General features: G+C 38.2%; 2 protein-coding genes across 2 annotated transcripts in view; one reads left to right on the plus strand and one right to left on the minus strand.

Moving 5' to 3' along the window:
• LOC122652447 overlaps positions 1 to 21,904 on the minus strand; it is a 38,934-nt gene that overhangs the window by 5,592 nt on the left and 11,438 nt on the right. Inside the window, exon 2 of the mRNA XM_043846188.1 lies at positions 19,478 to 19,542. Coding sequence (XP_043702123.1) covers positions 19,533 to 19,542 — 10 coding nt within the window. The 3' untranslated portion in view covers positions 19,478 to 19,532. The remainder of the gene's footprint in view (positions 1 to 19,477; positions 19,543 to 21,904) is intronic.
• LOC122652446 lies at positions 8,700 to 9,188 on the plus strand. Its single transcript, XM_043846187.1, has one exon. The coding sequence runs from the start codon at positions 8,750 to 8,752 to the stop codon at positions 9,149 to 9,151; it is 402 nt and encodes a 133-aa protein (XP_043702122.1). The 5' UTR covers positions 8,700 to 8,749; the 3' UTR covers positions 9,152 to 9,188.

Raw genomic sequence — 21,904 nt, forward strand, 5'->3', positions numbered from 1 at the left:
CTCCTTACTTCCTGTCTTTGGATACTTAGCCACCAAGAAGAGCATGGAAAAAAGAGAGGCAGAGTCAGCTATTTTTAATATGTGGACTATTAATTGGATCCTTCTTTTTTGTTTTGGTAAATAGAAATTCATTCAGATAGGAGGCATGAGAAAGACAAGGTGTGGATACAAAATACTAAAAACCAAGGAACGGAATATGACCAAAGTATCTTACATGCCATTGACAGGATCTTTCAGAATAGGGGTGGGCAAAATCATCACATTACAAGAAATAAAATTGTAGACACAACAGACAAAACAAAGGCTACATCAAGCATATCCTTACGAATAAGTGTGGCTGGACTAATGATTATAGTCAAGGAATTGGTTGGTGGACCAATCCTAGCATCCGTTTGGCCCTACAAAAATTGTGGATTATAATCGGATTAATGGAAATAGCTTGATTAATATCTGCCTTGCCCAACTTTTTTGAACATTTTTTTTATTAATTGGAGCATGACTAAGGAGTCCAAACAAAGCAATACTTGAAAAGCATGTTCACCCATACTCCTTACTTCCTCTCTTTGGATACTTAGCCACCAAGAAGAGAGGGGGACAAAAAAGAGAGGCAGCTATTTCTAATATGTGGACTATTAATTGGATCCTTCTCACCATCAAATGGGTAGGTTATCCTCCAAATCGATTACATATTTACATGTCAAACTTAAAAACTTGGACTTTTCCTTTGCACAAGGATTGAGTTTTCCCTCACCGATGGTGAATGAAGAATCTCTTTACTGACCACTTTTATTTTTGGATTTTGTCTAGTAAGAGGAGTATAATGTTGGAGTTATGGCCACGTTGGCCTCACTTCCAACGTCTGTGTTATCACGTATAACAAGGGATGTGGAGAGAATATAAAGAGGGCGATTCCTAATAGAATGGAATTCCGTTTTCTCTAATGGATGGATAAGGGGTCTACAAATAGTAGACTTCTAAAAAGAACTAAACATTTGATTATTGTGGAGCCCCAAATCCCCAAAGAAGAAAACCGTCTCACTACTCTACTATTGCCTTCTTCACAATATGTGTTTCTTTGATTCATAACTGAGAATCGTATTGCATGCTTCGATCATTGCACTCACGGCAATCCAATATATATGAGTATGTGACCCTCGATTTTGAGAGAACCTTTTCACTGTGGGTGAGGAAAAACTCTCCTTTGCATAATGTTTCATTTTTTTTTTTTTTAAATCTTTATTTTACACATGGAAAAATCTGATTGTATGGAAACTTAATATATGATTAGAAGGCAGTGTGAATGTCTATATTATTTTTTCACCGACCTACCATCTTCCACGTGGTAAATATAGTATAACTAGTAGAGAAAACCTAAATTAAGAAATAAGAGGGTGCTCCCAATTCCCAACCCAAATTACTTCTTCCTTCTTTTTAATTAATGCATTATTTTAGTTCATTTACACACAAAAAATACTTGGAATATTGGTTGATGACCCCACAAATAAAGTCAAAAAATATTTTATAGTTCATGATTAAAATTATAAATTAAAAAAAAAAAAAAAAAGCTTGCAATATTTTGGTTTTATTTTATATATTTTTCATGACCAAAATAAACCCAAATAAGTACTTTATTTTGCCGACTTCCACATATTTTTTGTATATAAATTGGTATACTCACCTATAGATGACATATGTTGCCTCAATAAAGCCAAGAATCACGTTTTTAGATTTTTAATTATAAATGTGTTATGTACTCACCGCCACTAAAAATATATTCCCCATATAGTATTACACGTATCATCTTTTTCATTTTTCTCTTTAATTAAATTTCCTTAATATATTTGAATCCTTAGATTGTTTTTCAATCACTTTCCTTAACTTTCCTTTCTTACTCTACATTTGATTGCTAAAAACTTCTAGGGATTCATATGCTTTTACTATTCCTCTTAATTTTTTAAGTCCTCTCCCCTTTCTTCTTGTTAGTTTCATCAGATTTGTCCCTTTTCTAATTAAGAATATAAAACACGATTAATTACATGAGATTTTTATAATTAATAATCTTGAAAACATGGTTCTTACTCCATTTCAAAATTAGATTGAGGAAACATATGTCTTCTGGAGGTTTGTTAAATAAATCTCTTATCTACTTGGTCTTTGATTTGTTCCTTGCAGATGGTTGACCCCATATATTTTGATCATTAAGCTAGGGTCATAGGTTTCGCCCAGACACATGAGGGGTGGGCAAAATGATTACCCTACCCCTTGAGTGGTGGAAATGCTGCCCCCATGTGTTTGGGTGCAGCGCAAGCTGCGGCACAAAGAACATCAACCCTTAAATAATTTAGGTTTTCTCTAATAGCTACCACGTATAAGCTTGGTCGGTTCTTAAACATTGTAGATATGATTTCTATATTGTCTTCTACTCATATGCATGGTTTAAGGTATCAGTCTAGCTTGGATTAGTGAACCGGTCGATCTGTAACAATATCAGTTGACATCGATAGCAATACTTGGTTGATGTCGGATCGATGAATGATGCAAAAATGGTATGAACAAAGGGTATAATCAGGTGTCAATTCAAATAGATTTACCAGCAAAAAAATATTTAATCAAATTTTAACATATGTAGAATAAATATTTTAGAGAAAAAGGCTACATATTTTATAAAAGAAAAAATCCAGATCATTAAGTATGACATGTAGCTATTTTTGGTAGACACCCTTTTTTTTTTTTTTTTTTTTTTGCCAGAATAATGAAATTAAAGCTTAACATGTTAGAAATAATGGCTTGTGAAGGAAGTCTCAATTTCTTCTGTTTTTTGGTTGCAAAGAGGTTTTTTGTCGACATCAATCCAGACTATGTTTGGAAGCAAAGAAAAGAAAAATATAATAAGAAAAAAATATGTGATGACACAATCATTGAGTTATGTGTCCATCTCTCTACTCAAATTCAATTTTCTTTTCTTGGCTTTCGAACATAACCGGGAGAAATCTGTTCTTGTAAAAGGATTTTTTTTTATTTATTTGTCCAACTTGTTAGTTTTAAAAGAAAAAAAGAGAGAAAAATAGAGTACAATCGTTAAGGATTTTTTTTTTTTAACATTTATTATTTCAAAAACAATTTTTTTTTGGTAAGGATTATTTCAATACATTGGTACAATATATAATAGATTTAGATCTTCTACGGCCATCATCCTGCCCAGGTCTATGAGAGTGACATATGACATCATTACAATCCAACGGTCAACTTTTAAATAATGCAAAAGTCTACGTGTCTATCTAGATTATTCTTAGATCAAACCACAGTGATTAGTCACAATAGACCAAAACCGATCGATCAGCTTAGGTTTCAAATAAAACATATTTTAAACAAAACATGCATAAATCCGGTTAGGTTAGTTACAGTGTCTCCCTCCCGGGCACTTTCACAACTTTATGCAAGAATTTGAGAACATCATCTCGTCGATCTGAAAAAGAAAGAAAGGGAAGAAAAGATTTTCTCTCTCTGCGCTCTACTTTACTTGCTTTACTCACCGGAATCATCGTCAAATCCGAATACCAAGGTTGATCCTGAGTCGAGTATTGGTATCAGATCAAGGGTAAAATCAAACAAAAAAAATCGATTTTTTTAATAAATAATAGAAGTAAAATTGATCGATCTAGACCGATACCAGTACTGAATTGGTATCGACAGAGAACGATACCGTTCCCCATGCCGATATCTCAATCCCTGATCTTGAGTGTTGTACATTTGATTTCATTCATTAGCCTGCAATGTTCTGAAATCCGATTCAGACAAAACAGTTGAAACGGTTGGCCCGTACCTAGCCTTTCTTCATCACAAATAGATAAATAATAAATCCTTATAAAACCGATTGATTCCACTGGTTTGATAATTGAGCTGCCAAAGACGTATAAATAAATTATGGGTGGGTGGTAGCAGAACGTACGAACCGCCAACCTAATCTCCCTTATCTTTAATTGTAGCCGTAGATTTAGTAAAAGATTAATCTATACCGTTATTTGAATTTTCATAGACATTGATTCCCGGATGTTACGATAAAACATTTTAAAGGGATCTAACTGCAGAAACAGAGTGTGGTTACTTGATAAGAGGAAGAAGGCGGTGACGAGCCACCGACGACTCTTCCCCGGTGTAGAGAAGGTTGAATGAAATGTGAAACTGGATCGATTGATTTCCAATAAATTACGTGCAAAAACAAGAAGTGGCGACTGAGACTCTGGGGAGATGAGATTGTTGAAAACAACATTAAAGAAGGAGTGGGATTATATCAGTCCGTATGAAGAAAATTAACTGCCTAAAGTTGAAGAAGATGGAGAGAATTGGAAGAGGCGGGAAGCTGAAATTAGAAGTCAACCTCCAGGACCATTTCTGTAGCGATAGAGCTTGACAAAGACGTGGACAGCGGTGACGAAGCCGATGAAGCAGAGGCTCATGACGAGGACGACGATGGGAGTGATCTTCAAGCTCGGGGCGTCGTTTGTGTAAAACCTCAACATGTTGCTTCCACTTTCACCAACGCCAAACCCATCAGATTTGCCTTCTCCACCACCGCCGAGCCTCTGCCGGATGCAGTTGCCGCCACAGAACTGTGTGGGGCCATAATACCCGATTGGGACGCTAGAGAAGAGTTGGGGGGGGGAGGGAAGGGGCATATGGAGAGGCGGGATGGGGGAGAGAGATAGCGGGGAAGGGAACTGAAATGGTATAGGGTGAAGGAAGGAGATGGGGTTAGCACTAGCAGAGTTGCAGAGGGGAGAGAGGAAGGTAGAGAGAGAGAGTACGGTCTTAGCCGGTCTTAGGTAAGTAGTTCAATGGCTGAGATTGGATGGACTTAAATCGATCATAACGAATTGAAGAACGGACTATCTAGCTATTTTTACGCGCGTACTGCTACATTTTAGCCATAAAGTATTATTTCGTTTGTCATTTTTATTTATTATGTTTTTTTGCCCTTTCTCAGCTTCCAAACACAGTTTATATAAGTTAAACAAAGGAACAAACCTTTTGTCTGCCAGGAATTGGATGTTTCCAAGCAACTTCTGTAGTGTTTCTTTCACTCCCACTACCTCTTGCTTTCACGATCAAGTTTGACGCAACTTACAACCACCATATATTCATACATATCCACAAACGCGTCTGACATTGAGGGAATTTACAACGCAATACCGTCAAGAATGGAAAATGGTCCCGCACCACAAGTTCAGATCCTCTACGTTCACCTGAATATACGGTTCACGTGCCAATCTGTCCTTTCGTTTTCATAAATACCCTCTTCATCTTGAATTGAGTTCCTCTCCAGAGAGCTCAGCATGCCTAGGGAGCATCTAGTCATTGGATTGTGCCGCACACATAGGGCCCTTGGATGCCCCTTGGGCACTCTTTTGGGTGCTGAGCTCCCTGGATAGGATTCGGATCCCTTCATCTTTGAGTTTGGTTCTTTTGCACGTACCAACAGGTGAATATGAGAGTCAATCACATTTTAATTTTATTTTCATAAAAACCCTTTCTCCTCTTGTAAATGACAAAAATAGCAAAAGTGGTTGGCTCTCACATATACGTTCACCGATTGATACATGTAGATGATCCATATACACTTCATCTTTTAAATACAAATAGGACAAGTGTTGGAATCCGATTCTTCTGTATGTACATGCAGAGGTAGAGGTACCACCTATCCCATTTTTACCATTTATAAGGGGAATAAGGGTATTAATAGAAACAAAAAAGACAAGTGGTTACCTCTAACATGTACATTCACCTACCTATATGTGCAGATGATCCATTCTCCAGGTGTTGCCACCTAAAGTTTAAGTGCACGAGATTTCAAATTCAGATCATCTCCAGTTATTTGGACTTTCAATCCCTCTCTAATTATTCATCCAACGACTAGGAGAATTTAGGCACACATCCCAATATCTATCAACACCTAAGGATACATGTCCAAGTTCTCCGCGCCGTTTATTTTGGTGATTGAAGAGTTGAAGTTGGAGAGGATCATTTTCTAGCGATTTCAAGTTTTCAACTCCCTAGTCCCAACCACTTGACAAAAGGAGTCCATCGCACCACGACCCGTCCACCCCCTCCCCTAGAAAACACCCATGACAAGGGTGGAAATGTCATTACAAATAAAATAAAGGGCATTCAACTTAAAAATTGGTGGAAAATTTTCAACGGTGGGGACGAGTTGTGTGTGTTTCTCGCTTTTGTAATTTGTGGCAATGAATCGGGTCGGGTTAACCATAATCGAGTTGATTGTTGAAATGACATCCGATTAATCAGTATGTTTATTTTGTTGGGGACAAAAAAAGATTTTACAGGTTAACCTTTTGGGATTGATGTGTTGTTTGTGTGATTACACTTTCATCAAAACAACAAAAAAAAAAGGATTTACCAGCCCAATAATGACCCAATAGTCTTATCAGAATGTTCCAATGATTTACAATGTGGGAACATGCTTTGAGGAATCGGTATCCTTCTATGGATCGATAAAAATAGGGATAATTCTGTCTGATCCGAAGATATGGGCCAATCCGGATAGGTAACTATCGGTATCGATTGAGCCCAATATCGATTCCAAAATCCAATTGTGCTAGAGTACTGTAGTAATTTTTTTCTTTTCTAGGTTTCAGGTCTATTCTGACTTCTGAGTTGAATCTAAGATCAAAATCAGAATCGATGAAGGTTGATTCGATTATGAATTCCGTTTCACGGAACAAAGCATATATATCTCCGCCATGATTTGAGGAATCATATTTGTTGCGTCAAAAAATCGCTGAGCGGTCCTGCGAGTGCCGTCACCTACAAGAGGACCAAGGGGTCACCAGAGAGAATCGGTGTGGTTCCGGCCTAGGGCTCTCCAATTCCAAAGTTAGATCTCCTGAGCAAACAGATGAATGTAGAATTCAATATGAGTTTAAATGTCCCCTCTGAGGGTGGTGTACCTTTCTTTTTATAGTGGAGTATGATGATATGGAGAGTCCCAATTTGATGGCGAGTGTGCCGTTGAGTGGATAGATGCCCTGGATAGCAGGGCTCTATCCTGATTGACCATCTCCCAGCGGGAGGGAGTGTCCTGGTGGTATCAAGATCCTTGGCGAATAGATACTCGCATGTGGTGATAACATCATTGGTGCTTGAATCCGTCTGGGTGACATGACTTCTAAGTGGTGACCCAAAGTCCTAGTGGTGGCATAAGTCTGTAGTGACACAATTGGGTCATAGACGAGCCGTCTCGATGTCCATGTACATCACGTTTGCGTCCAAGATGCCGCTTCTGGGCGAGACCACGCCTGGGTGTGAGGCCGTGCCTGGGTGAGGCCACGCCCGGGTGGGACCCCCGGTTGGTTCTCCTTGGTTCTGGAGCAGATCGCTTTGTGACACGTGGCAGCCGCTGACTGGTTCGGTGAATCTTGGATGTATCAATATTGGATCCCCCACATCGGCCAATTCATATCAATATCAATGAAGATCGATACAAACCAATTCAAATCGATATCGGTATCAGTATCGGCAACTTAAACCCTGATCCCCACACGCTCTTTTTGTGATCCCTGAACCTCATGTCCTCAATATACTCTTTTCTTTTTTTTTGGTGAGGGGGGGGGGTTTGTCAAATGCCTCCTTTAAAATGCCCATTTGTTCAAATGCACCCTTACAACTTTACAATTTACACATGCCCCCTACTTTCAAAACATTGTAACACTTTAGTCTAGTCCGTTAGTTTGGGACATTAGACGTTAATTTTAGGGAATCTAATGACCAAAACACCCTTATGATAAAAACCCACCAAAATTAAAGAGTAAAATGATTAAATTGCCCTCATTTTCCCTAAATTGTTTAGGGTTCGAAACTGAAAATAAATCCTAAACAATTTGGGGAAAATGAGGGCAATTTGATCATTTTATTTTTTAATTTTGGTGGATTTTTGTCACAAGGGCATTTTGATCATTAGATTCCATGAAACTAACGTCTAACATCTTAGACTAACGGATTGGACTAAAGTGTTATAATATTTTGAAAGTAGTGGACACGTGTAAATTATAAAATTGTAAAGATGCATTTGGACAAATGGGCATTTTGAGGAGGGCATTTGACAAACCCCCCCCCCCCCCCTCCCCCTTTTTTTTTTCAATTCCAAGGGGGTTGAAATCACATTGACCTTAGGATTTACCTGCCTACAGAATTTCAACTCTTTCTCAGTCTCTCTTTTTTATTGTTTTTGGTAAACGGGATCTCTCTTTGAAGTTACAACATACTAACAATTATGACCCCACTTACACCCAGGGTGCGGCCGGGAAAAGAAAATAAAAATCATTGATCAACCTCTCATCCAAACAAGACCTTATTTAACTCCAGATCCTAAAATAAATAAATAAATAAAATTAATTGGGGTATTATACTATAATTATCAGATAACAATTTCAATTGACCTAGATAAGTAAAATGACAAAATTACCCCGCACCCACTCACTACAACACGTCCTAATCCAAATACACGGCAAAACAAAACCGCTCACACGTTCGTCCCACGCCACGCCTGCCGCGGCTTTATATAGAGAGAGCAGCAGATGTTGCGTCCTTGTCTCTCTGGTTTTTCAGTTTAGCTTTCGTTGCTTCCTTCGATTATTTGTTATAAAAACATAAAAAAAACTACGGTTTTGATTGATCCTTCCCCCAATCTCTCTCTCTCTCTCTCTCTCTCTCTCTCTCTAATCTGTAATTTTGTATGGAAGACGAACGCGATTTTCAATCTCATTCTCCATCGGTGAAGCACAAGTTCCGATCAAGTCTCTGCTTCTCTTGTTGCTTCGGTAACGGACAGCATGAACAACTCGATGATGTAGACAAGCCAAGAGTCGTGAAAGCTTCATCAGAATGGCTGAAAACCAGGGCCCACGAATTCCCTGAATTCAAAGAAAAATGCCGGAATCTAATCTTTCGGATGGGTAGAGGTCGTAGACACTCGGCCGATTTCAAGTACGATCCGTTAAGCTACGCTCTTAATTTCGATGAAGGAACAGATGATGATCATCAAAATGAAGAATTACCTCTGAGGAACTTCACTTCAAGGCTTCCTGCTTCGCCTCGGAAATCTGTGGCTGTGAGTGAGATCACTGCATGTAGTTAGAGATTAATCTTGGTTTCTTAATTTCTCTTCTCCCCCCTTTTCTCTATGTTCTATTTTCTCTTTTCTTATCTGTTCTTCATTGAATATTGTACAAATCTTTGATCAGTATGATAAATTCCTTCTCTATTTTCATGGTTTTATTAGCTGCCGAGAGAATTATTTGCTTGCTCAGTGAGTCGCTTTAGGTTAGGTTTTAGGCTCTGCTCTTCTCTTTCCGTCTTTTACTAATATGCGCGGGTAGATTCCGGTGGTCGTTGGTTAGCTAACATGCGCAGTTGGATAAATTACGCCTATGGCCCTAACTCAAAACACTGTTCGCAGTGGAAGGAGTAAATTTTGTTTTACGCAAGGGTGTTAATGGGCCCTTAATTTTCGGTTTCCGTGTATGATAGTTATTGGGGTTCTCTAAAACTTAAAGAAGTGCTTGGCTGAAGTTATTGAACTGGTTTTTATTTTGATTTGGTTTGTATCATTAACAGATCACAAACAAACAGTTCCTAGTGTTGGATGATAATGTGGAGTAAGGATTTGAAGAAAAAATGTGTAGAAAAGTCAATCAAAAGTACTTGAACAGGGGAGATTGGGTAGCAGAGTGGAAGCTTCTCTATTAAGTAGTATGATTAATTAAGCTATAAAATGCTCAAAATCCTGCCCAACCAGACCAGCTTCATGGAAGGTAGGATTTGCCTCCTAAATTAAAGAGGGAAGGTTAAAAGGTTTTTAAGTAGGTTAAGAAGGTCTTACCAAAACAAAAAGGTAGGTTTAGAAAGAAAATTAACCATGTTGGGTGGTTAGTTTTTAAACCGGACAGACCATTGATGGAAATAATGGAATCACCTTCTAGCTCTCCATTCCGCCCAGGTAGTCTTCTCTTAGGTAGTCCTTTTCGTGATGTAGTATCCAGTTCAAACAATAACTTAATTAACCATCTGTTAGTACTTCATCCATCTGTTAGTACTTCATCATGGTAGAGTAAACTTCTTCCCCCCCCCCCCTCCCCGCCCAAGAAAATTAAAATCATGTTGATTCACAATGTTTTACCTTGGAAATGAATGAGAGAGAGGAAAGGGCCACCCCTAGATTAATGAAGAAGTCCTAAATGAATGATAGAGGAAAGGGCCACCTCAAAGCTTAGATTAATGAAGAAGTCCTTGAAAATACCTTTTTATTTTCTTTCTTTATTTAAATAAATAAATATGATGAGCAATTAGGAGGAAAGAAGGATCTATATGGTACTTTATTAGCTTACAAAAGCACTCACTCAGCATTTAATGGGTAGAAGTCACTATTGGGAAGTGGCTAATCAATTTTTATCACCTCCAATTCGTTGCCCGTTTCAATCCCCTCCAATCCCTCACATAGGAGTAGAAATGACCACCCTACCCCACCTTGGGCAGTGTATTTGGGCAGGGGATAAGGTGGTCATTTCCCCTCCTATGTGAGGAATTGGAGGGAATTGGAGCGGGCAGGAATTGGAAGTGATAACGATTGCTGACCCTGCACCCTGACAGGGGGATGAAATTACCACTGCACCCCCTCCTGAACTCTAGAAATGACCATGGGCGCAGGGATCATTTCGCTAGCCCCTTTGTCAGGGCATAGGGGCGGTGTGTTTAGTGCGACCGGGTGGTGTTCTTCTCCCTTATTTTTTTTAAAAGAAAGAAGAAACGTTTGGCCCTGTGATGTTGATACCTCAGAGGTTGTGTTTATATTTTTTGGACTTCTTAGGTAGATTTGGATCAAGGAAAAGTTAAAGAGGAAATGTCATGGCATGTTCTTCTTCTTTCTTCTCTCAATCTGAAATTATAAAATATAAACTGTATTTCACGGGATAACTTTTCCTATGGTAACCTTCTTCTTTAATAAATATAGCCCTCCCTCCCGTAAAATGGAAAATTCCATTCTTGTTAGATGCCCCAATGTGCGCTCATGCAGGGCCACGCAGCTTGGCAGTGATTCTCCTTTCCCATAAATATAATACAGAGAGGGTTTCCCACATTGCCAATGTAAGAAGAATTTAAACGTTACACGAATGAAGGTCTAGAGAATGGTATATCATTCATATAGGGTCCATGGTTAGAATAGGAAAAAGAGTAGCAATGTGGATTCTACTATTGTTTATTATGCGAGAAGGGTATAACGACGCATGCTTTCTTCTTCCATATAATAAAATCTAATTTCTTCATTCAAAAAGAGAAAAATATATCATCTCCTAGGGTAGTTATACTTGTACAACCAACTTGCGTATAGGACATTGACATTCAAAATTGACCTTCTATTTGATTATTTGTGACTTCAGAAATATCAATGAGTCTTACTATTGGGAAAATGAAAACCCACACGAGGCGTCATGAAATTTCTCACACTTTTTCTCTTTCCTGACACTCGTCTTTATACAAACTATGTCTCATCATCTCCCGCGCTTTCATTGGCTGGACTTGAAGATTCCATCCCCTTGCCACTAGCCTGATAAGCCTAAATTATTCTAAGGAAATGATTTAGAAAAGGATATAGATGTCTTCCATGTTGGTTTTAAATTAATATCTTCCATCCTGTAAATTATGTCTTTTAAAATAATGGAAGATTTTTTTATTTTTATTAGGGATGGTTAGGATATTTTGTTTTGTTTTCCTATTCTTGTCCATAGTCCATATTCCATATATAAAATATTTGATTGCATCCATTTCGAAGGCATTGTTTTACATTATTGTAATCACAAAGAGCCATTATTTAGAACTGGTCAATATTCCTTTGGAAGGTGGGGGATCTGTGAAGATATTATTAAAAGTATGGACGGAATTTTTCTTAAGCCACAGTGAAGGAGAATCCCTTGACCCTTACCGTTGGTTGGATGAAAGGGGTTATCGCAACAATGTAAGGATATGTTTGACCACACGTAAATAGGGGATGTTTTTGGACCCTAGGACGTTGGCTGAACCCTTCTCGTGCAGTGAAGGAAAATTTTCTCCATTTTTTTAATGGAAAAAGATTGTCCAAGATGCCAACTTTTTTTGCTTGTATTATTTAAATATATTTTTTAGTTATTTTACAAAAATAGGGTTCTTTGAGCAAGCAACACAAGGGACACACCATTGAGATATAACAAAATGGTATCATACAGGAGGACACTGAGACCATTTCATATGAATGGAATAGAGATAGGCAAATAGGTGTTAGCCTACCCTACCCCGATATCTTAGAGAAATTTTTTCCTGTCGTTTTCATCCTCCCCGCTCCCTCTCCTCTTTCCATTGAAATAATTATGTCCTCCCCTTGATTCTGGTTGGGAAGAAATCCCTAAGTCGCAAGCTTCAAGATCCCCCTAACTTTTTTTAATAGTAGCTGATTAGCTAACTGGAGTATATTTAAGTTTTGATTTTTTTTTATTGATATTTCTTAAGGTTTACTAAATTTTTTGCTTTCTTAGTATAATCAATTTTTTTTAATAAGGATAATTCCTATCATTTCACTTGTATAATAAAATAAATAAATATATACAAGACAATGACAACTTATGATAATGATATAGCTTAAGTCTTTTTCAAATTATTTTTGAAAATCATTTTTACCTAACTTAAAGAACTTTTGAAAATAAAACAAAGGACAACAAGCAAGATGTGTCAAGTTCCAAATCGAATATTCTTGTCTTTCATAGAGTCTCTTTCAGTTTTGAACTTGCATTATTTAATGAATATATTTAATTATGGGCAAAATTTATATGGTTGCAGTAGACTTCAGTGAATTTTTTTCTTCTCTTGTCCGCTGCCCGGACAGGACCGTGCTGTCCCCTCACATGGGGGTGCGAAATGACGACTTAATCTCGCCCGGGCAGTGTGTTCGGGCAGGGGGTTAGGTAGTCATTTTGCGCCCCCATGTGAGGGGACAATACGGTCCTGTCTGGGCAGCGCAGCAGCAAACAGGAAAGGATAACGATTCGACTTCAGTTTGGTTCCACTAGAGAACAACTTACGTTGGCTGGGACTGAAACCAAACCAATTACATAATGCATGCAATGCTAGGACCAAAACCAAACTTATAATCAGTGAGGTCTTCTTTGGTCCTTAATGGGTCCTAGTAAAATTGGTCCTTATCCGGTTTCTAGACCAGAAAATCAATTAATTTAACCCAATAGAGAGTGATTTTTCAGCATAAATATTCTACCTTTGAGTAAATCTACACCTAAAAAATAATTTAATGAAAATTAAGGCTTGTAGACTTAATGACCCATTAAAGCTTGAATTTGCTTGGCCCCAAAAAGTAAAGAGTAGTGGATGAAAAACCAGTCCCTTATCAAAAACCCTAATTTTTGTTCATATTGGTCCTTGTGGGTTTTGTGGACCAAAGTACCCAAAACCCTTCATGGCTGAGACTAAAACAAGACTAATTAGTAATTGATCTTGTTGATTTTGGTTTTGTTCCATTCCGCTCTACTTCGGTTCATTGGTTAATATTTTTAATTGACACCCCTAGTCAATGCTGCTCTTGGGGCAAGCTTATCTGATCAACCACCTAAAGAAAAGGTTCTCTTGATGACCTTAATATTTGCAATGTGGTTCGGCAATTAAATCTTATGGACTAATCTTTCCTAACATCTATCAATCAAGTAAGTCTTACCAAACTAATTTACCTTGGAGATATAAAACTTGAAATTTAATTGGAAAGTTTCTCTGGCAAAAGTTTTTCAAGGTAAGCATGTCTATTCGGGCAGACCACATATTTCTGTCATGTGAGAAGGTGATGTAACCCAAGGGGTGTTGGCTCAGTGGCGAGCTGGGGGCAAGTCATAAACTCGGATATTCTAAGTTCGAATCCCACTGTCCTCACCTTGGGTCAGTCATCACTCTGTCTCAAGCCAGTTAGCTGTTATGACGGAGGTTTCGTGCGATGGTAAGTGCGGTGGCCGTTCTTTTGTCAGGGGGATTAGTCAGGCCAATGTGTGTGGATACCCCTCGTTATCAAAAAAAAAGAAGGTGATGTGATGTTTCCAACTGTCGGATATCTAGTAAATAGTCTTGATTTGCCAAATGTAGACTTGAATTTTTTTTTAAATGTTTCGTTTTGTCACTTTGCAGAGTGAAACTCGCAATCTCTTAGTTGTAAGCAAGGTTCTAAAACTCGGGTTTCGACTAACCAGAAACTGAGTTCATCTCAATTTCGACCATATCTCGGTTGAAACCTGGGACTTTCTCAAGGCTAACTCAAACCTTGGTTTCGAGGCCCAGAAGTTGTTTTTTTATCCTGATTCTTGTTGTGTTGTCTATTTTTGACATTTTAAACCCAATCCATGCATTAGTTTCACATAAAGAACACTAAAAATATTACTTGTGATTTTGATCCAAGTTTGATATTGTATATTGTTCTTAGACATGGTATCGAATAAGATTTGACCGGAACATAGCTCCTTCAATATAAATGAGATTTAATCAATCTTGGATTTGTTAGAAAGCTTTGTTTTGATAGCTTTTCAATAAGACCAAGATTGCTTAAATCTGATTTTATTGGAGTTATGTACCGGTCAAACTTAATTTGGTACGCGTAAATGCTGTCAAAATCGCTATGAATGAAAATATTTTTTTGGACATCAAAAGAAATGAATATTTACCACATTTTTTGTTTTTAACAATGTTTTACCATATTAAGATTTATGAAATTTTTAGATTTGAGAAAAACCCCAGTATTAGAAAGTTGAAAATTGCACCTACTGTCGAAAATCTAGTTTTTGTTATTGAAGTGGGGGGTTGACAAATTTTTCTTTTGGAATTATATTTTTTAACTATTTTTATTGGATTCAAATAGGGGGTATTTGTTTATTTATGAATAATATCTTAAGTAAATGAAATACAATTACAAAAATATTTACTTAAATGATATTAGACATAACTGAGTGTCTATCCTGGTTTCTGGCTTCTTGCATAAATACTTATCTGTCCTAGTTTCGAGTCAAGTTTCCCCTAGTTTCGATGAACATATGTGTCGAAGCCACCTAAATATAGTCGAAACCAGTCGCAACCATCGAAACCCAATCGAATCTATAAAATCCCCCTTCAACTCGTCTCGAAAACCTACGAAACCGAGTTAACTCGATGGTTTTGATAGCTTTTGGTCAAGTTTTTCTTCCATGATTGTACGGCATTGATCCTTGCCAAGTGAGCTACCTGCATAGGCGTTAATTGAGTTGAAATTTGAAATATGAGAGAAGGACCATTGAGTGTACCCATGCAACAAAATTGCAGCCCAATTTGACCTAGGATGTGAGGGGAAAAAGAAAGTGCTTGTCTAGGGAATCTCTCTAAACATACCCATCTAGAAATTCTGCTCCCACACGTCAATTTTGGCAATTTCTAGGTTACTTCATTGGATGGGGCTCCTCTTTGGCATGTCAGGGTGTCCGGCGCACATCAGATGGCCAGAAGCACCCGGGCATGTAGCCCCATCTAGTGCCCGTGTGCCGTGTGTTGGGCTGTGTGCATGAGTGTTCTTGACCGTCCAATGTGCGCCGAACGCCCTGCTGCACAACTGAGGATCCGAATCTTACTTCATTTCAACTCGAGAAAATACAAGATAAAAGCCTTACAAAGGTGGACTATATGGAAGCATAACCAGAAAGTTAACCCATGGTTAATCTCTATTCAATTGTCAATTTGACTAGATAAACAATCTATATGACCTAAAAGAGGCAGACTGACAGCTGGATCTTTATTTTGATGAAATGAGAATTAACAAATTCAAATAGGGAATTCAAAAGAATGGTGAACTAGTAAATGATCTCTCTTCATTCTTAGTACATATTTCAATTGTTTTTATTAAATGCTGTGTTTTCTAATACTAAATTATGTATAGAATAAGTAATATAAGAGAAAGGGCAAAAGCTTCCCCCCCCCCCCCAAAAAAAAAGCCCTCTCCATCCCATCCTCCCCATTGGACACATCAGCTAGGTTACGGAAAGCAGGCGGTGTACCCAACCGTCTCCCTAAGAGAAAATATACCTAAACATATAGCTTACAATACCAACCTAAGGTCCGAACCTAACTTATCAGTTTGGATGTGTTTTTTAACTATCTAAAGGTTTAAATATGTTTAGAGATGCTTAGTTAGGGTTTTCCTGAAGTTTTGATTTAAGCTATGACCATTTTTTTTAAAACCTGAATATTCTCTGGGATCGGGTTGGCCCCTAGAATTTTATTAGAAATCGAATAGAATCAATGAAAGAAGAAACAAGGGGGAGACATACCCGCCTTACCCCAACCCGACTACATAAAGACTCACAAACACTCATTGATCAGGCTCACTCCTTACAAAACCCCACCAAAGGATTACTTTCTCAGAATTAGGATCCCAATCGATTCTTCATGTATGATACGATTGAGCCCAAGGGGAAGAACATGTTCCGAACTAAACAGGGTGTTGGTTGCCAATGTGCAAGCATAATTCGCCAGTTTTAAGCTATGACCATCTAACCACCGAAATGTACTAGATTTTGATTAAATTTTGAAATATCTCCAAAACCCAAGTCAAAATTGAATCTCAAACCATGCTCTATACAGTTATTTGAATCATTTGGAAACATCATATGGTAATTCCAACCATTGGATGATACCTAGGAAATATAATGGATTGGTCATGTGACAAATTTCATATTTATCCAATTATTACCATCTCATATACATGCAGAATAGATAAATCCAAACTGTGGAATACAAAGTAAAAAATGCAATACAAGAAAAGCCTTACAATTGAATTAACACCCTAAAATTGACATGATTATTACATGGTGACTTGTTCCCATTCCATGATTTGGATTTATCCAATTGGCATATACCACAAGGACAAGGGAAAGGCGAAAACTACAGTAGAACACAGACGGGGGTCATGGTTAAGAGTGGCATCAAGTGGGCTCCAGCACAAACCGAAGGTCAAATAAGCCAAACACAACACTGACCCACCCACCCACCCACCCACCCACCATCTTAGACATCTAAAGTTGGAAGTGCGACTGAACCGAGGTCACATATGCCTTCCGTTGCTCTTGATTTCTTCCACACCTTTTAGCTGGCGTGAAAACTGAAAAAGTATCAGCAAGGATACCCAAATAAAAGCCAAGTATTTACAGGCCAAAGGAGAGGATATATTCCCCTTTAGGCGTTTGAACCTATGGCGTGAACCATCTCTCTGAAAGTATGTGCCAGAATCATAGAGCAGACTTTGTTAATATTGGCAATGCTTACTATAACACATTCATTTCTTGAAACTTGAAATGCTAAAATACAAGTAGAGCCACATAATGTGGTGCAGTAGCAGTAGCTATTCTGTCTCTCATAATCTGGAGTTCAAACCAAGCATCACATAAATATAGCCAATTTAGGTTTTGGGACCCCCCTTTGCCAATTTAAGATTTAAAATATTGGACTTTGATGTTTGTGCATGATCGGGCCTATAGACACATGGAAAGTGGGAACAGGGCATAAGCTTTAGGGAGGCAAACTTAGGAGACGGTTCAAATTGCTAGAGAAGCTTATACCCATAACAAGTCCATTAGAGATGCCAGTTGCAAGTGAATACAAAGCTTGTTGGGGAAGTTGAAAAGCTTACAGTGACAAGTGAATGAACACTGTCCAGGAATGCCATGTCACAACCACTACGTCTATAGCATAAAAGTGGTGGGTATTAAAAATTCCAACTTCTGCACATAATACTCTTATGGTTTGAAGCAACTTTAAGGTTGGATACGGTTCTTGATTTTGCTTTTCTTTTGACAATGAAAAGAAATCCCCTCAAATTTGTACGCTTGTGTCAATACCAAAAATCCTAAACTAATAAAAAAAGTACTTTAAGCCTTAAGGTGCCTTTTAACAAGTATTGGAATTGTCTAAATCCTTTCCAAATCTAGGTGACTACCTACTGGCCCAGCCGGGAAATCTATCATTAAAAAGCAGAGGAAGTAAGGATCATCAAATAGATTTTTGGAGTGTCAATGTACAAAACCTTACACATCTAAATCAATAAATCTAAGCCCTACTTCGTGTCCCTGAATATTTTCCCAACTCTCAACTTCACTTCCCCAACCGCTTCCTTTTCCCCCCCCCCCCCCACCCCCGCGCCCCCGCCCCCGCCCCCGAAGTTCCAACAGCCCAGAGCAAATCCCCTTGATGCTTAAACCCTAACAAGGATTTTGGAAACCAATTCACGCAGTGCCCTATTATTCCTCGTCTTTGATGGTTACCAAACCTCACCCACTGGATTAAGGCGATATTTCCTGCCCATTATGTAAGTTGAGAATTCTTGACCAATCATTCATGTACATGATGTAGGGGCCTTGAATGGTCATTTTTGCAATGCAGTGACAGAAACAGAGTAGTCAATTCATCAAGGCTCATACATAATTTTATTGTGCACCATTGTCTAACAGCAGAAATGCACCTAACTCTCCAAAAAGGTCCTCCAAACTATGCTTAGGTCAAAAAGTGCACAAGAGAAAAACATGAGATGGATAAAAGGGATAATCTAAATTAAAATGGAGGAAGACTTGACAACTTGGCCTGGCCTATTTGGGTCTACTATTCAAATCTAGTTCCACCCAATCAACCTACGGTGGCGCATCTTCAATTAAACTAGCAAGTCGTAAAGTCTTAAAACAAGCTGGACAACACAAAGTGGACCTTATTGTAGTTGAATCAAATAATCAGATGCAAAGCAAGTAGTGGACTGGTTGAAGAAAACACTGTCGAGACTGGCCCGGTGGAATCTTTTTTCTCACTCTATGTAAAGATTCTGTTTGTTTCCAAAATAATAAAAAATAAAATAAAAAACCCTGAAAAGGAAGGCTTTTGGATGAACTCGTAAATTTAAGATAGGTGCGCAGAACTAACAGCAACAGGCAGGTCAAGCATTAGCCCACAGGTATTTCAAAGAGAATCTTGGAATGCTGGCTTAGTTGTAGGCTGGATTGATTTGAAGAAGCTTTACATACTTATTTCCTTTCTCTGATATATGAACAGGGAGCAGGTTCTGTGTGGGCCTCGTGGCACACCACATTCAAACTAATTAAATTCAAAAAGGTCATGGGACAGTACCTGAAATCAGTACTCATGTAAAAGACTGAAAGGAAAAAACCGTCTGCGAACTATGCCGCCAACCACTGAAACTTTACTACAGGATGTATGGTACCTCACCCCCACCCCCAAACAAAACCCAAATGAATACAACTGAACTGAATTCGATTCTAAAGATTACAATTAAAAAATTGGAAAGAAGGAAATTGCAATTGAAATGCCTTAAAAGTATATTGGGAGTTTGTTCAATGAAAATACAAATAACATGAACAAGCCTGCAAAATTAACCTTAGCAAATAATGCTTCTAGTAACCAACTCCTCAACAATGTTTTCAAAGACCCCTGCAGCATTTCCAATTGAATATATCAATGCATATAAGCACACATCTCCAAGCATTATAGCACAACCAGATGAAAACTATGACATGATTATTCCAACAATTCAAAAATAAACGATAGAATTCTTTGTGCATCTGTAGGTGATACAAGTAGCCATTTTCTGATATATAAAAGGTGATACAAGAGTTGAAATTCATCAATTTATAATAATAATAAAAAAATCCAGCATAATTTGGGGTCTTACTTTCACCCCAAAGATCAAATAGCTCTAGGTTATTGGCACAACTTTGTTTTGCCAGAGGCTATTTATCGATGTACTGCAAGCAATGAAGCCTACAGGACCAGGGTTTTTCTGCCACATGAAGGATGATGTGGTGGACCAGACCACCCAAATAATGGAGGACCACTGGCTTAGCCACATGTACGGTTACAGTTTCTTAGTGAACATCCACCTTGTACAGTTATTTTGTTAAGTAAATGATAGCCCTCAGGACCAGGCCCCAAATCATGTCCATTTGGAACCCAAAGGTGGAGAGAATGGAGAGACGACTGCCATGCTTGAAATACTTCGTAGTGATGCAAAATTTCAGCAAGAAGAAAAGATGGGCTTCTGTTTTTGGTTCAGTTGGGTCATGAACCTATGTTCAAGATTGAATAATGGTGGTCTAGAGACATTAAGTCTTACTAAACCATTTCCATTGGAAGAAGATCCTATAGATCTTTGACTCTTCTATGAAAATAAAGATCTTTCCAAGTCGAGCTCCATCTCTGATACCAATTGTGAAACAACCTGGAGGGGGTGAATAGGTTGTATCTAGTGAATTATGTCCTTTTTCAAAATTAATTGCACAATTAAAAATTAAAACAATAAATAACCCACAAGAGACACAAGATTTATAGTGGTTCGACACTAAGAGTCTACATCTACTCCTCCCAACACTTGAGAGAATTCTACTAGATGTTTCCTTTCGATACAATAGGTGGAAAACAACACCTTTACACAATCACAGGACAAGAGAATCTTTTACACTCTTTAAGGATAAGAGAATCTATAATCTTTTAAGGATAACAAGATCTATGTAACTTTTTAAGGATAAGAGGATCCGTGCAACCACCTAAATACATTCTAGGATGATGCACCGTTAGTTTGATCAAGAGTTCACCCAACTCTTGGATCAACACTAAGAACCAAATTCAGATTAATAAAGAAATGGTTAAGGAACAATGTTACATTTATGAAGAAAAACCTCCCTTTGCAAAATGATGTCAGGATGAATGTATGCAACCAACAAAGGATTTCTTCAAAGGCTTCTTCTATATGAAGGATCAATCGCTTCAATGCAAGTCTTTAATGGATTGAGTTGAATCCAATCAAGATGTTATAATAGAGGCTCTCAACACAAAATGAATAGAAAAATTATCAAAAGGCTATTTCAAAGTCTCTCCCAAGAGTGGTATTCAATGCCTTGAATAGTGTGTAGAGTTTGGCTATAATAGCCTACTTATAGCCAAAAGTGGTGAGAGATTTGAATCTCAAGCTGTACCGGTTGATCTGTTCATGAACCTGTCAAACTGGTTGGACTAGCCATTACAAAACTAGTCATTGGGGATCCAGATGGTCATTCTCCAACTGGTTGGGGCAACCGGTCAGACTGGTTCCCAACCTCTGTCAGCCTGGTAGGAAACAATACATTCTATAATTAACCAGTTGGTGCTCTTTCAGCACGGATCCTTGGGCTATGTCTAGGCAATGCTTAAATGAATATGCAAACATGCAATGAAAGTGTGTACACGTGCTTCAATAGTGCACACAAGTATGTCTTGATTCTTTGTCAATCTTTGAGCATGCCTTTCCTTGAGATTTTGTAATGTAGTCCTAGATTGGTAGAAGACCAACTAGGAGCCAGTAAACTAGGATCTGTTATGAACAGGAAAATTGGCTAGGTCAAAATAGGAGTTTTGGTAAAATTAGGGTTAGGGTTCGGATCGAATGCTATAGGGGCAGGTGTGGAGAGTTTGAACTAAAAAAGGAGGGATTTTGCTGGCTGGTTTGGTCTGGGCAAATTTTAGGTTATGGGAATGTTGTTCAGTGATGGAGGGATGTTGTGGTTTGAATAGGGTAATGGGAAAAAATCTTGGTTCGAGTATTCCAATTGGGCAGGAGAATACTCGATCCAATTATATGAAGGTGTTGTTAGGCTGTTAGCTGAATGGTTTGTTAAGAAATTTGGGAGATGGGTGGGAAAATTAGGGTTTTGGGGTGGTTTGGAGGATTAGGAGAAGAATGGGTATTGATGGGATGGTTCAAACTTACTGTTGTTGCAAGGGCAGCTCAGTCGGTTAGAGGACCTTGAATAATTTTTTA

Source organism: Telopea speciosissima, chromosome 2 (genome assembly GCF_018873765.1).
Source record: "Telopea speciosissima isolate NSW1024214 ecotype Mountain lineage chromosome 2, Tspe_v1, whole genome shotgun sequence".
In the NCBI taxonomy this organism is placed as follows: Eukaryota; Viridiplantae; Streptophyta; class Magnoliopsida; order Proteales; family Proteaceae; genus Telopea; species Telopea speciosissima.

Coding starts and splice junctions, on each gene's coding strand:
- LOC122652446 (XM_043846187.1), top strand. CDS start 8,750: ATGGAAGACGAACGCGATTTTCAATCTCATTCTCCATCGGTGAAGCAC.